This window comes from Populus nigra, chromosome 1 (genome assembly GCF_951802175.1).
Source record: "Populus nigra chromosome 1, ddPopNigr1.1, whole genome shotgun sequence".
NCBI lineage: Eukaryota > Viridiplantae > Streptophyta > Magnoliopsida > Malpighiales > Salicaceae > Populus > Populus nigra.
The window spans coordinates 20,845,888-20,860,236 of NC_084852.1; the positions used below are offsets into that span (position 1 = coordinate 20,845,888).

Consider the following 14,349-nt stretch of genomic DNA (forward strand, 5'->3'; position numbering starts at 1 on the left):
CCTGCCAATCTGAATACCAAGATATGAGATCATGATAACCTTATAGAAAGCGAATCAAAACAAATTACAAAACTCAATTTTCAATAAGCCTAATGTTAAAGGATGAAATTAAAAAAAATCAATAAAAAAGATCCCACAAAAATGACTAGAGCCAACTCAAGTTAACTTGTTAAACCCGTGACTTGAGTTATAAGATCAGGATAACACAATAAAATTCAAATAAAGACAAATTATGAAGCTCAATTCTCAATCAACCTAGTGTTGAAAAATAAAATTGAAAAACAAATCAATTAAAAAAACAACACAAGTAAACCAGAATTAACTCGACAACCCCGTGACTTGAGTCATGAGAAGGAGATAACCTCATCGAAAGCAGATCGAAACAAATCAAAAAATCAAATTCTCAATCAACCTAATGTTAAATGAAGAAATTGACAAAACAAAAGGTCAATTAAAATAAGAAGAAAAAAACATCAAGTCAATAGAGTTAACCCGTCAAAACTGCGATCTGAATCATGGATATGAGATAACCTTATAAAAAAAGAATTAAAAAAGTTATGAAGCACAATCTCCAATAAATATAATGTTGAAGAATATAATTGAAATTGAAAAAAAAAACACAAATTAGAGAGAGAGAGAAAAAACAATATTGCAATGAATAGACACTACCAGAAAACTGATAAATACAAATGGAAATACCGACACAAATATTCATTCGGTAAATTGCAATGAATTTTCCCGACGAAAATATTCCCTCAGTATATACCGAGGGAATTACAGCGGGGAAAAAATTTTAAAAATCCAAAAAATATGATGTCGTGTCATTTATACCAATAGAATTACTGACAGAATACATTCTGTTGGTAAACTATTAACATTGTTCATCATATCAATTACAAAGGGAATCACCAATAGAAAATTCCATCGGTATTTTCTAGATAGCTCTAAAATTATTCATTTTTCAATTGCACTGTTAATTACTGTTCTTTACAGACAAAATCACTGACGGATTGAAATCATCAGTGTTATTTGACGGGTTTCTAAAAAATTTTGATTAAATTGAAAATTCAAATTGAATATTACACACGGAATCACCAATGGATTGAAAAGTCGTCAATGATATTTAGTGGTTTCTAAAATTTTTTGATTAAATTGATAATTTAAATTAAATATTACAGACGAAATCACCAACGGAATAATTAAAACTATTAATATTTAATTATTCATTGGTAAAACCGTCGGTAAAACACCTCAATAAAAAGGTTAGAATCTCTAATTTCACAACAGATGAACCTCCTTTCTTCTTATTCTTCTTCCCCATATGTAAAAAAATCAACTTCCCTTTCTTTCTCTTCTCTTCTCTCCTCAACTCCTTTTATTCTCCTCCATGCTAAGGTATGTCTTCTTCTTCTTCTTTCTTTTTTTTCTTCTCAATTTTTTTTAATTAATATACCTTACGAATTTTTTTTCTATTCTCAGCTTCACTTGCAACTACATTACGGTAAAATTTTTCTTTTTTCTTCTTTTTTTCATTATATATATAATTGTATGATGTTGTTGTAGGATTTGTTTTTCATATGAGATCAATTTTTAGTTGATTTATTTTTAGCAATCACAACTTTATTTTTTTCATATGAATTTTTTTTTAGTTGAATTTTTTTTTGTGTTATTTATTTGTTGCAAATTTATTTGAGTTGATTTTCTTCTTCTTTTTTCCAAGCAACTCAGTATTGAGTATTATAGAGTGTTTTTATAGTAATTTAATTATTTTATAGTTTTGTAAAATAGATTTTTTAAAAATATTTTTAAATAACTACCGACGGAATTACATACGGTATTTTTCTGAGGAAAATACCGACGGAATGATGCGGGTGATTTTTAAATTGTCTCGCACAAATACAACACCTTTAGATTACGATTAAACCTTCTAAACCTCTAAAAGAATAAGAAGTAAAGATAAAGAAAGAAAATATGTTGTTTTGTATATATTTTTCTATGTGTAGTAAATAAATTTATATAGATTTAAAACATTACAATAAAATATTATGACAGTTAATAAACTGTTAAAAAAAACAATTATATCTTTAATTATAGAAAAATATAATTATAAACACTTAAAAATAATATTTTTTCCATCGTTGAGTAAATTTTTTTTATTTACAAACTAAACAAAGAAATTATTAATTAATGACTTGGTTCAGACTGCAGAGTCGGCAGAGACAACAAGACAAATAATGGCTTCTATGTTTTTAAATTGAGGAGAGAAGAAAATTGTCAAGAAGGTTTCTTTACTTGATTTGTTCGGACGGCAGCCTACCCTGAAAGCCTACAACTCTTAACTAATGCTAATGAACAAAGACTTCCACCTGAGGCCACGGAAAGAACAAGTCTTTAGGTACATGCAGTGGTTGGAAATAAACATTTCATTGCCATACAAATTAACGTCACAGACACGCTTATAAATGCCCTTATTAACATAAGAAATTCTGCAATTTTCCTAATCCCCAAGCATTGCAGCACTACAATTTCAACTTCCCTCATGGGAAAGCTTCCTGTTCCATTTCTTCCTTTTGTTTTCTCAACTCTCTTCACACTAATAATCCCTTCTGCGAGTGGATTATCTTTCAACTTCACCAGCTTCGTTGTTGGCGATCGAAACATTTCATACGAGCAGGATGCATCTCCTGCTCCAGATGGAGCTGTTCGGCTCACCAAAAGTCTAATAGATACTAATATGGCTTTAAGTTCCGGTCGAGCCACGTATTACAAATCGATGCAGCTTTGGGACAAGGCCTCGGGGAATCTTACAGACTTCACTACCCATTTCTCTTTTTCCATCAATTCGCAAACTAAAGCTCAATACGGAGATGGATTGGCTTTCTTTCTTGCGCCAGAAGGATCAATGCTTCGGCCTAATCTCTCTCAGGGTGCAGGTCTAGGTCTTGCAAGGAGTGATCAGCCACTAAACACAACGGCTAATCAATTTGTTGCAGTGGAGTTTGATATCTTCAAAAATGATTTTGATCCACCAGGCGAGCATGTAGGTATTGACATCAACTCTATGCAATCTGTAAATACTATTACTTGGCTGTGTGATATTAGAGAAGGGAGAAAAACTGAAGCTTGGATTAGTTATAATTCAAGTACACATAATCTGAGTGTCGCCTTCACTGGTTATAGAAATAACACTGTAGAAATGCAATTCCTTAGTCAAATAGTTAGTTTGAGGGATTACCTACCAGAAAGAGTTAGTTTTGGCTTTTCGGCTTCAACAGGAGATTTATTTGCCATACATACCCTTTACTCGTGGGATTTTAGTTCAAGCTTAGAAATTGATGATAATGTTCCCAGTCCAATAGATCTGTTGAATATTAAACTCAATCTAGATGGTCAAGAAAGGCAACCACCAGCTGCCACTGACCAGCCGCCAGCCACCAGCCACAACCGCCTTCACACCACCGTCCACAGCCGCCTTCACACTTGAAGGTTGAATTATCTTGTTTTGAATTCGTGTATAAATAGCAAGCTGAGCTTATGCTATTAGGTGTGGGAGAGTAGAGAGAATAGAGAGAAACACTAGAGAGAAAGAGAGGGTGTGTATTGGTAAGCTTGTTGTAAGTTTATTTTGTGTTTGTAAGCTTGTGTTCTTGAAATAAAACTTTGTGTTTTATCCCCTCTGAGTGTTTCAAAGCCACCACCAGTGGTTACTCCCACCAACAATTGGTATCAGAGCCCCGTTCGTTAGAAAACAGAAGTATTTTCTGGGATAGCCGAATTTTCAAAGTTGTCAAAAACAAGTTTTGATCATTCCACTGTGTAGAGCTCATCCATACGAACTCACTGCCGCAAAAATCAGCTCAATCGGACACCGGGGTGAGCCACACGCGCCACCTGAATATTCGGCACTGTTTGCCCACGCGCATCCCACGCGCCCCGAGGTAGACGACGACTGAGCCACACGTGCGCCATATTTGAGCCGTTTAAGCCGCGCCGAGCCGAGACTCAAGCCAAGCCTCCAGCCGAGCCGAAGAATATTCCCCTGTGGAGCCGAGCCGTTCTCCGCGCCGCATCCAAGCCGCACCGAGCCGATAGAATATTCCACAGAATATTCCCGGTTCAACCCAGCGAACCGCCCGCCGTACATAATTGGTTTTTGGACCGGTTCACCCATTTTCGGACCCGATTTCTACAAAGTCAGACCGGTTCCCGACTATTTCGACCATTCCGGATCGATCTACAGTGTCTGTTTTGCCAAATTCAACTCCCAGAAGGAGATATAGTCATTAAAAGAGCAAAATGACTACAGAAAGTACACAAACACTCATCCCGAAGCTGACCAAAGACAACTATGATAGTTGGTGCATCAGATTAAAGGCATTCCTTGGTTCACAAGAGTGTTTGGAGATTGTACACTATGGTTATGATGAACCAGAGTCCAAAGAAGAAGAAGATGCTTTACAAGAGGCACAGAAGCAAGCCCTGAAAGTCAACAGAAAGAAGGACAACAAAGCAAAGACCATCATCTACCAAGGTCTTAATGAAGATACATTCGAGATCATAGCTTCCGCTGAAACATCACATGACATATGGGAGGCTCTCCAACAAAAGTACAAAGGTGCTGACAGAATCAAAAAGATTCGTCTTCAATCTTTGCGAGGTGAATTTGAATTATTGCAGATGAAGTCCTCGGAGTCTATTTCTGATTATCACACAAGAATTATGGTGATAGTCAATCAGATGAGGAGAAATGGAGAAGCCATCGTTGATTCTCGAATTACTGAGAAAATTTTGAGATCCCTAGATCCAAAATTTGATTTTGTTGTTGTCGCTATTGAAGAGTCCAAGGAAGTGGACAAGTTGACAGTGGATGAACTTATGAGTTCTTTGCAAGCTCATGAGCAGAAGATTGTAAAGCGAAATGGAGATAAGGCCATCGAGCATGCCTTACAAGCAAAGCTGTCTCTCAAGGACAGATATGAGCAAGGGGAGACTTCAACAAGTGGATATACCACTCAAGCAGGAAGTCAACAATCCAGAGGAGGATTCCAGAGATTCCAAGGAAGAGGTTCTTGGAATACAAGCTTCAGAGGAAGAGGTGGCAGAAATACCACCAGAGGAGGCCAAAGACAACAAGCATTCACTCCTAGAGGAAGAGGAGGCGGTTACAATAACCGTGATAAGAGAAATATCCAGTGTTATAGGTGCAATCAATTTGGGCACTATAGCACTGAATGTCAAAGGAAAGCTCCGTTGGAGATACGTGAGCAAGCCAACTATGCAGAGAAGGATGACAGAGAAGAAGCTGCATTTCTTGTCCAACAAGAACTTAGCGAGAAACAGGAGAATATATGGTATCTAGATACTGGAGCCAGCAATCACATGTGTGGCTACCGAGAGTTATTTGGTGATCTAGATGAGACCAAGCAAGGTCTAGTTACTTTTGGAGATACCTCAAAGGTTCCATTCAAAGGTAAAGGCAGCATCCCAATCAAGTTGAAGAACGGCGATTCCAGCTACATCGCCAATGTCTATTATGTCCCAGCCATAAAGCAGAACCTGATCAGCTTAGGTCAACTTATGGAGAGAGGTTATACTTTTTACTCGAAGAATTGTCATCTGACAATTAGAGACAACAATGGGAGATTAATGGCCTATGTGAAAATGTCCAAGAATAGGATGTTTCCTTTGAACATCCAGTATGATGCAGCAAAGTGTTTGAGTGCCATCACCAACAGTGAAGAATGGCTCTGGCACCTGAGGCTTGGACATCTGAATTTCACAAGTCTGAAGATGCTAGCAAGCAAGAAGATGGTCAAAGGTTTGCCCCACATTGATCATCCAGATGAAGTCTGTGAGAGTTGTGTCCTCAGCAAACATCACAGATCCAGTTTTGCCAAAGAAGTCAACTGGAGAGCAAAGAGGCCACTGGAGTTAGTGCACACAGATGTGTGTGGCCCAATAACACCTATGTCGACTGGACAAAATAGGTACTTCCTCACTTTTATTGATGATTTTAGCAGAAAGACGTGGATATACTTTTTGAAGAGGAAGTCAGAAGTATTCAATTGTTTTAAAGATTTTAAAGCAATTGTGGAGAAGCAAAGTGGCTACGTGATCAGAACAGTGAGATCTGATCAAGGTGGAGAATATACAGCAAATGACTTTGAAGCCTTTTGTACACAACAAGGCATCAGACATCAGACAACACCAGCTTATACACCACAGCTGAATGGTGTAGCTGAAAGGAAGAATCGCACGATTCTTGACATGGCAAGAAGTCTGCTCAAAGCAAAGAAGTTGCCCAAGCAATACTGGGCTGAAGCTGTATCATGTGCAGTGTATCTACTGAATCGCTGCCCAACCAGAAGTTTGCAAGGAGTCATTCCAGAAGAAGCATGGAGTGGTCACAAACCAAGTGTTACTCATCTACGAGTCTTTGGTTGTGTGGCATATGCAAAGATCCCAGATGCAAGAAGGAGAAAGCTTGATGATAAAAGCGAGAAATGCATCTTTGTCGGATATGGTGAAAGAAGGATGGGATACAAGCTGTATAATCCCATCACGAAGAAGGTGATTATGAGTAGAGATGTTATCTTTGAAGAAGATAAATCTTGGGAATGGAATGATGATAAAGAAGCAGTCAAATGGATCAACATTGATTTGATCCTTGAAGGTGAAGAAGTACCAACAGTACTTGTCGAAGAACCGATTGTGCCAGCAGCTGAACCACAAAGTCAACCGATTGTGCCAGCAGCTGAACCACAAAGTCCGGTACACAGATTCCCTGTATTCAACAGGAGGAACACACCAGGAGCATCATCATCAACACCACCATCAACATCCTCATCAGAAGAACCAAGAAGGATGAGAAATCTTGAAGAGTTGTACGATGCCACTCATGTAATGGAAGATACAAATTTGTTTTGTTTCTTTGCAGATAGTGACCCATTAAGCTTCAATGAAGCTGTCGCAGAAGAGAAATGGATTAAAGCAATGGATGAAGAAATACATGCCATTGAGAAGAATGATACCTGGAAGCTGACTTATCTACCAGAAAACAAAAAAGCAATAGGTGTCAAATGGGTCTACAAGACAAAGAAAAATGCAAAAGGAGAAGTGCAAAGATACAAAGCAAGATTAGTAGCTAAAGGCTACAAACAGAGAGAAGGCATTGACTATGGAGAAGTATTTGCTCCAGTAGCCCGGCTAGAGACAATCAGACTGATGATCTCACTAGCTGCACAACATAGATGGAAGATCTATCAACTCGATGTGAAGTCAGCATTTCTGAATGGCTTCCTAGAAGAAGAGATCTATGTTGAACAACCACTTGGATACATTGATGCTGAAAATGAAGGCAAAGTATACAAGTTGAAGAAGGCTCTCTATGGTTTGAAGCAAGCTCCGCGTGCTTGGAATACCAGAATTGACAGGTATTTTCAAGATAATGGATTTGAGAAATGTCCATATGAACACGCCATATATGTGAAGAAAGGAGCAGATGGCAGCATCTTATTTGCGTGCCTGTATGTTGATGATTTGATATTCACCGGCAACAACCCTACCATGTTTGAAGACTTCAAACGAAGCATGGTACAGGAGTTTGAGATGACTGACATTGGTTTAATGTCACATTTTCTTGGCTTGGAAGTAACGCAGAAAGAAGAAGGGATTTTTGTATCCCAAAGCGGTTACGCCAAAGATATTCTTGAAAGGTTCAAGATGGAAAGCTGCAATCCGGTATCAACTCCAGTTGAGAATGGAGTGGAATTGAGGAAGAGTAAGGTTGGAAATGTCGATCCAACTTACTTCAAAAGCTTAGTAGGAAGCTTAAGGTACTTGACATGTACCAGACCGGATATACTCTACGGGGTCGGACTCGTCAGCAGATACATGGAGACACCAGACCAGTCTCATTTGAATGCAGCCAAGAGAATTCTTCGCTACATCAAAGGCACAATGAATGAAGGTATGTTTTATACCTCAAGTAAAGACTTTAATCTTGTAGGCTACTCGGATAGTGATTGGGGTAGAGATCTGGATGAAAGGAAAAGCACAACAGGGTTTGTCTTTTTCATGGGAGACACATCTTTCACATGGTCATCCAAGAAGCAATCGATTGTCACATTATCAAGCTGTGAAGCTGAGTATGTTGCTGCTAACTCAGCCGTATGCCATTCAATATGGTTAAGGAATATGCTGAAGTTTTTGGGATTTCCTCAAGAAAATCCTACGGAGATTTATATAGACAATCGATCAGCAATCGCATTGGCAAAGAACCTAGTGTATCATGAGAGGAGCAAACACATTGATACACGTCATCACTTTATTCGGGAACATGTGAAGAATGAAGAAGTCCAACTGATATCTTGCAACACAAATGAGCAAGTTGCAGACATCTTCACAAAGCCTTTGAAGAGAGAAGTATTTATCCGATTAAAGTTCATGCTTGGCATGATATCTCTCGATTGAGTTTAAAGGGGAGATTTGTTGAATATTAAACTCAATCTAGATGGTCAAGGAAGGCAACCACCAGCTGCCACTGACCAGCCGCCAGCCACCAGCCGCAACCGCCTTCACACCACCGTCCACAGCCGCCTTCACACTTGAAGGTTGAATTATCTTGTTTTGAATTCGTGTATAAATAGCAAGCTGAGCTTATGCTATTAGGTGTGGGAGAGTAGAGAGAATAGAGAGAAACACTAGAGAGAAAGAGAGGGTGTGTATTGGTAAGCTTGTTGTAAGTTTATTTTGTGTTTGTAAGCTTGTGTTCTTGAAATAAAACTTTGTGTTTTATCCCCTCTGAGTGTTTCAAAGCCACCACCAGTGGTTACTCCCACCAACAAGATCCAGCTGCAGCTTCTCCGCCAAATGGTGGTTCTCTTAGGAATCGGAAAAGGAACAGGACAGGACTGGCAGTTGGATTGGGTGTTGGGGGTGGTGCTATAGTTGTTGGGGCCGCTTTGGTTGGGTTTGTTATTAAGTTTATGTGTGGGCACAAAGAAGATGAAGAAGGTGGTCATGTCCTTGAAGAGTACATGGATGATGAATTTGAAAGGGGAACAGGACCAAAGAAGTTCTCTTACCAAGAATTGGCTCGAGCTACAAGTAACTTCAAGGATGAAGAGAAGCTAGGTGAGGGTGGGTTTGGTGGTGTCTATAAAGGTTTTTTGACGGAGATTGATTTATTCATTGCGGTGAAGAGAGTATCAGGAGGTTCTAAACAAGGGATTAAAGAATATGCAGCAGAGGTAAATATCATTAGCCGATTGAGGCACAGAAACGTAGTCCAACTCATTGGTTGGTGTCATGAAAGAAGGGAGCTTTTACTTGTTTACGAATTCATGCCTCATGGCAGCTTAGACTCCCATCTTTTCAAAGAAAATAGTTTGTTGACATGGGAGGTGAGGTACAAAATCGTGCAAGGCTTAGCATCGGGGCTGTTGTACTTGCATGAAGAATGGGAACAATGTGTGGTGCATAGAGATATAAAGTCTAGCAACATTATGTTGGACTCAGAATTCAATGCTAAGCTTGGGGATTTTGGTTTGGCTAGGCTTGTGGACCATGGAAAAGGTTCTCAAACAACAGTTTTGGCAGGGACTATGGGCTACATGGCTCCAGAGTGTACAATGACAGGCAAGGCTAGCAGAGAGTCAGATGTTTACAGTTTTGGGATTGTTGCATTGGAGATAGCTTGTGGAAGAAAACCTATCAACCCAAAGGCCAGTAATGAAGATCAAGTGTCCATGGTGCAGTGGGTTTGGGAGCTCTATGGTGAAGGAAAGCTACTTGAAGCAGTTGACCCAAGACTATGCGGAGATTTTAACAAGACGCAGATGGAACGCTTGATGATTGTCGGCCTTTCGTGTGCTCATCCGGATGAACATCTTAGACCCTCAATTCGGCAAGCACTTCACGTACTTAATTTTGATGCTCCATTGCCTATTCTCCCATCAAAGATGCCCGTGCCATCATATTTCGCCCCGCCAATATCTGCATCTTCACTTTCAATAATGTCCTATGGCCTTACAGATTCTGAAGGAGGGATGAACAAATCTTCAAGTTATAGTTACAACACTAATTCTTCCCAGTTCACTGCATCTTCTTCAGCTTCTTCTGCATCTGCCATGCTTCTACACGAAGGCTAAATTGATGATCAGTGTAATTAATTTGAGATTCTTATCCAGTTAAAACATTTAAGTTTGCCCCTTTTATTGTACTGATCAATTTTTACGTCTTTTCTGAACTAGATTTTCTTTGAAACTGAGTACAAATTCATGTCCAGTTGAACAGTTTAAGTTCACTCTGTTTAAAGATTTATAAATTAGCCACCCCGCTCAATTGCTAAATCTTAGCCCTTCTACTTATTAAAATATATTGTACAGTTCTCATTATCATGTCCACCACATTGTCATGAATTTGTTCCTTTCGTTTATAATCAATCTCGTCTTCGAGTCCTGACACAGAGCGGTCCCATACTCTTTGTTTCCTTGCTTGTTATCCACGTGCACCCCCGTTTGACCATCACATATTTGTGCAGTAACACATTTGACGGGTTAGAAACGGGATTTACCGACACGTAACAGCAAAAACTTGCTATATGACCCGCGGTGGGTTGGATTTTAAAAAAATATATATATACAAGCTTTTTCAGTATTTTTTTAAATTAAATTTTTTACATGTATATTTAATTAAATAAATTAAAAATTATTTATGCATAAAAAAATATTTTTAAAAATAAAATATTAAAGAAACAAAATAAATTTTTTTTGAGATAATTAAAAAAAAGTAAATAAAAAATATAATTAAAAAAAAAAGTCAATGCGAGCATGACCTGGACACAAGGGATAGGAACAAAATCTTGTCTTAACATTGGTTTTTAAATGTAAGTGTTTGGTATTGTGGTAATTATTGTGATTTTGGTTTGAAAAAAATTATTTTATAAAAAGTATTTTTGGTTGAGGTTGATTTGGTATTTATATATGTTTGGTTAAAACTATAATTGAAATTAAGGTTGAACAGAAAGTAGTTTAATATGTTCGGTAAAAAATGCTTTTCAAATTGAGGTTATAAAATAACTAAAAAAGATATATATTAATATTGATGTTTTTAATTTAAATATTTTAGATTTAACTACTACTATTACATCATTAAATAAATAGTACTTTATATCAAATATTTTTTATTGTTCCATTAACTTATCTACAATTCTATCATGTACGAAATTTATCCTATAAGGACTACAATTTCCATGGTTTTTTTTAGCGTGCAATAAAATCAGGAAAAATATCATCAGAAACAATTACAATCTCCTTCTAATTTATGTAATGTCATTGAATATTATTAAACATTATTTTTCAAGTAAAACACAATTAAAAAAATTATATTTTTTTTACTGGGTCGGACGCGGTCCAATGAATTTAAGTTTGGGCCAGACCTGATCCAGTCATGAACAGTGGAGACGTTCTCCACTGATTTGCAGAGTGAATTAATTCACTCTATACAGACGCGACACAGAGAGAAGCAGATTGCATCTGCTTTCGGGTAACCTGTGGTCGCAACATAAATGACAATGGATCCCACGGACAATAATTAACGTTTTATATTTTACCAAATGTTATGTTTCTGTGGTTTGCTTCAAAAGTAGATACAACCACATAAACAAACACTCTTAGTCAACATCAAAGTTCTACCATTTTATCTCTAGAATATGGAGATAAGCTTATTTGAATTTTAAGAAGTATAAATTTTAAATTCTATTTTTTGGTGGAAAAAGAAAGAAGAAAGAAGATTTTGAAGCTTGGTGCCAACTACATTCATGTAATCAGCTTTAAGTCAAGCAGCCCTGAACCTTGGTCGAGGTCAAATTGAAAAAACAAGAATTAACTTGATAAATTCATGACTCGAGTAATAAAATAGAGATAATCTCATCGAAAGCAGATCAAAACAAATTACAAAATTTAATTCTCAATAAACATAATGTTAAATGACGAAATTGAAAAAAAAATTAATTAGAAAAGGAAGAAAAAAAGTCAAGTCAAGTCAATAAAGTTAACTCATCAAACTTGCGGTTCGGATCATAGATCTGGGATAACCTTATAAAAAGTGAATTGAAAAAAATTATGAAGCACAATATCCGATAAATATAATGTTAAAAAATAAATTTTAAATTGAAAAGAAAAACACAAATTAGAGAGGAAAAAAAATTATTGTGATGAATAGAGTAATGTGAAGAGAGGTAAAGTAAGACCTCCTCCTCCTTTAGTTTTTTTTTTTTTTTTGTTAATGTTAGTAAACTGAATGGGTATGAAAACAAACATAGAGCTGGTTTGGAGGAGTGAAAAAAACTATTTTTAAAGTGTTTATTTATCTCACACATATACAACACTTTTAAGATACAACAAAACCTTTTAAACCCGTGAGTTAGAAAAGAGATTTACCGACACATAGCTGCAAAAACTTGCTATATGACTCGCGGTGGGTTGGGTTTTTTTAGTGTGTGTGTGTGTAGTATTTGGTTTTTAAATATTTTCAATTATAAATTAAAATTTTTACATATATATTTAATTAAATAAATATATATATTTAATTAAACCTTGTAGGTTTTTTCATGGATTCTGGTAGGGATGGCTAAGTGCACGAGCCATGTGATGAGTATATTTTTGCAATATACTCATCACATAAGCTAATAGATAGCAAAAAAAATTACAAACTTAAAACATCAAAGAGCATGGCATAAAGCATTTATGGTTAAATTAGAGTAATCACTCTCGCAGGATAACAAGTGGGCTTAGTTATTATTATATTAATAGGGAACTACCTATTTGAAATAATAAGATCTTTTCATAAGAATTCATTAGTTATTATTATATTAATAGGGAACAAATTGATATTTTAATCATTTTAAAGCATAGTTAAATAATTACATTATCTTTAAAAGAAAAAATAAAATAAAAAATAAATTATCATCCAGGGGCTTTTTGTATTTTTAATTTTTAAAACATAGTCAATTGACTAAATTACCTTAAAAGTCAAATTTTCTTTAACTCACGTCCAAGGGTTTTTTTGTATTTTTATTTTAGTTTTTTTGTTTATAATCAAGTAGACTAATAACAATTTGATATTTAAAAAAAATTAAATATTATTTTAAAAAATAACTGACACGTGCATTGCATGCATGAGCGCGTGAGTTATGGCTATGCCATTCTGGTGGTGCGTGAGGAGGTGTTCAATGACCAAACGATGGCTTCTAAGATGATGTCTAATCATCTTAGTGACCTCTCCATCCCTAGGCAACGCATGTGGGTTACTGACCTCCGGTTTGGTGCCAATGACCTTTTTTTTCCTTTTTTTTCTCTCTCCTCCTCGATTTTATGCCTAACCTTCCAAATTTCTAGAGCAGCCATTTAATTTATTTTTTCTTCACATTTGGTCGTTGTTTTTTTTATTACTATTTATTTTATTTGAAATAATTTATAAAATTAAATTTTTTAAAAAAAAAAAATAAAAAAAATATATAAGCTTTTTCAGTATTTTTTTAAATTAATTTTTTTACATGTATATTTAATTAAATAAATTAGAAATTATTTATGCATAAAAAAATATTTTAAAAAATGAAATATTAAAGAAACAAAATAAAAATTTGTTGAGATAATTTTAAAAAAAGTAAATAAAAAATGTAATTGAAAAAAAAAATTAAAAAAAAGTCAATGCACGCGGCCTTGACCTGGACACAAGGGATAGGAACAAAATCTTGTCTTAACATTGGTTTTTAAACGTAAGGCTCTTAATCGACATCAAAGTTCAACCATAGAATATGGAGATAAACTTATTTCAATTTTAAGAATTATAAATTTTAAATTCTATTTTTTGGTGGAAAAAGAAAGAAGAAACAAGATTTTGAAGCTTGGTGCAGGCTACATTCATGTAATCAGCTTTAAGTCAAGCAGCCCTGAACCTTCATCGAGGTAAAATTGAACAAACAAGAATTAAGTAGATAAATTCATAATTCAAGTTATAAAATACAAATAACCTCATTGAAAACAGAACAAAATTAATTATAAAATTTAATTTTCATTAAATATAATATTAAATGATGAAATTAAAAAAAAATTAATTAAAAAAGAAAAAAAAATCAAATCAATAAAGTTAACCCGTCAAACTTATGATTCGGATCATAAATTTGGGATAACCTTATAAAAAGTGAATTGAAAAAAATTATGAAGCATAATCTTCAATAAAATATAATGTTGAAGAATAAAATTTAAATTGAAAAGAAAAACACAAATTAGAAAGGAAAAAAAAATATTATTGTGATAAATAGAGTAATGTGAAGAGAGGTAAAGT

General features: G+C 35.5%; 1 protein-coding gene across 1 annotated transcript; it reads left to right on the forward strand.

Moving 5' to 3' along the window:
- Nucleotides 1-2,504: 2,504 nt before the first annotated feature.
- Nucleotides 2,505-10,264, forward strand: LOC133675290 (uncharacterized). The gene is made up of 3 exons (XM_062096664.1): nt 2,505-3,363; nt 7,251-7,969; nt 8,818-10,264. The coding sequence occupies exons 1-3, from the start codon at nt 2,540-2,542 to the stop codon at nt 10,149-10,151; spliced, it is 2,877 nt and encodes a 958-aa protein (XP_061952648.1). The 5' UTR covers nt 2,505-2,539; the 3' UTR covers nt 10,152-10,264.
- Nucleotides 10,265-14,349: the final 4,085 nt, after the last annotated feature.

Bases quoted from the DNA above. Each gene is read 5' to 3' on its own strand.
- LOC133675290 (XM_062096664.1), top strand. From the start codon at position 2,540: ATGGGAAAGCTTCCTGTTCCATTTCTTCCTTTTGTTTTCTCAACTCTC. The intron at 3,364-7,250 runs GTTGAATATTAA...TGCACAACATAG, and splicing joins GTTCCCAGTCCAATAGATCT to ATGGAAGATCTATCAACTCG. The intron at 7,970-8,817 runs GTATGTTTTATA...AGTGTTTCAAAG, and splicing joins CAAAGGCACAATGAATGAAG to CCACCACCAGTGGTTACTCC.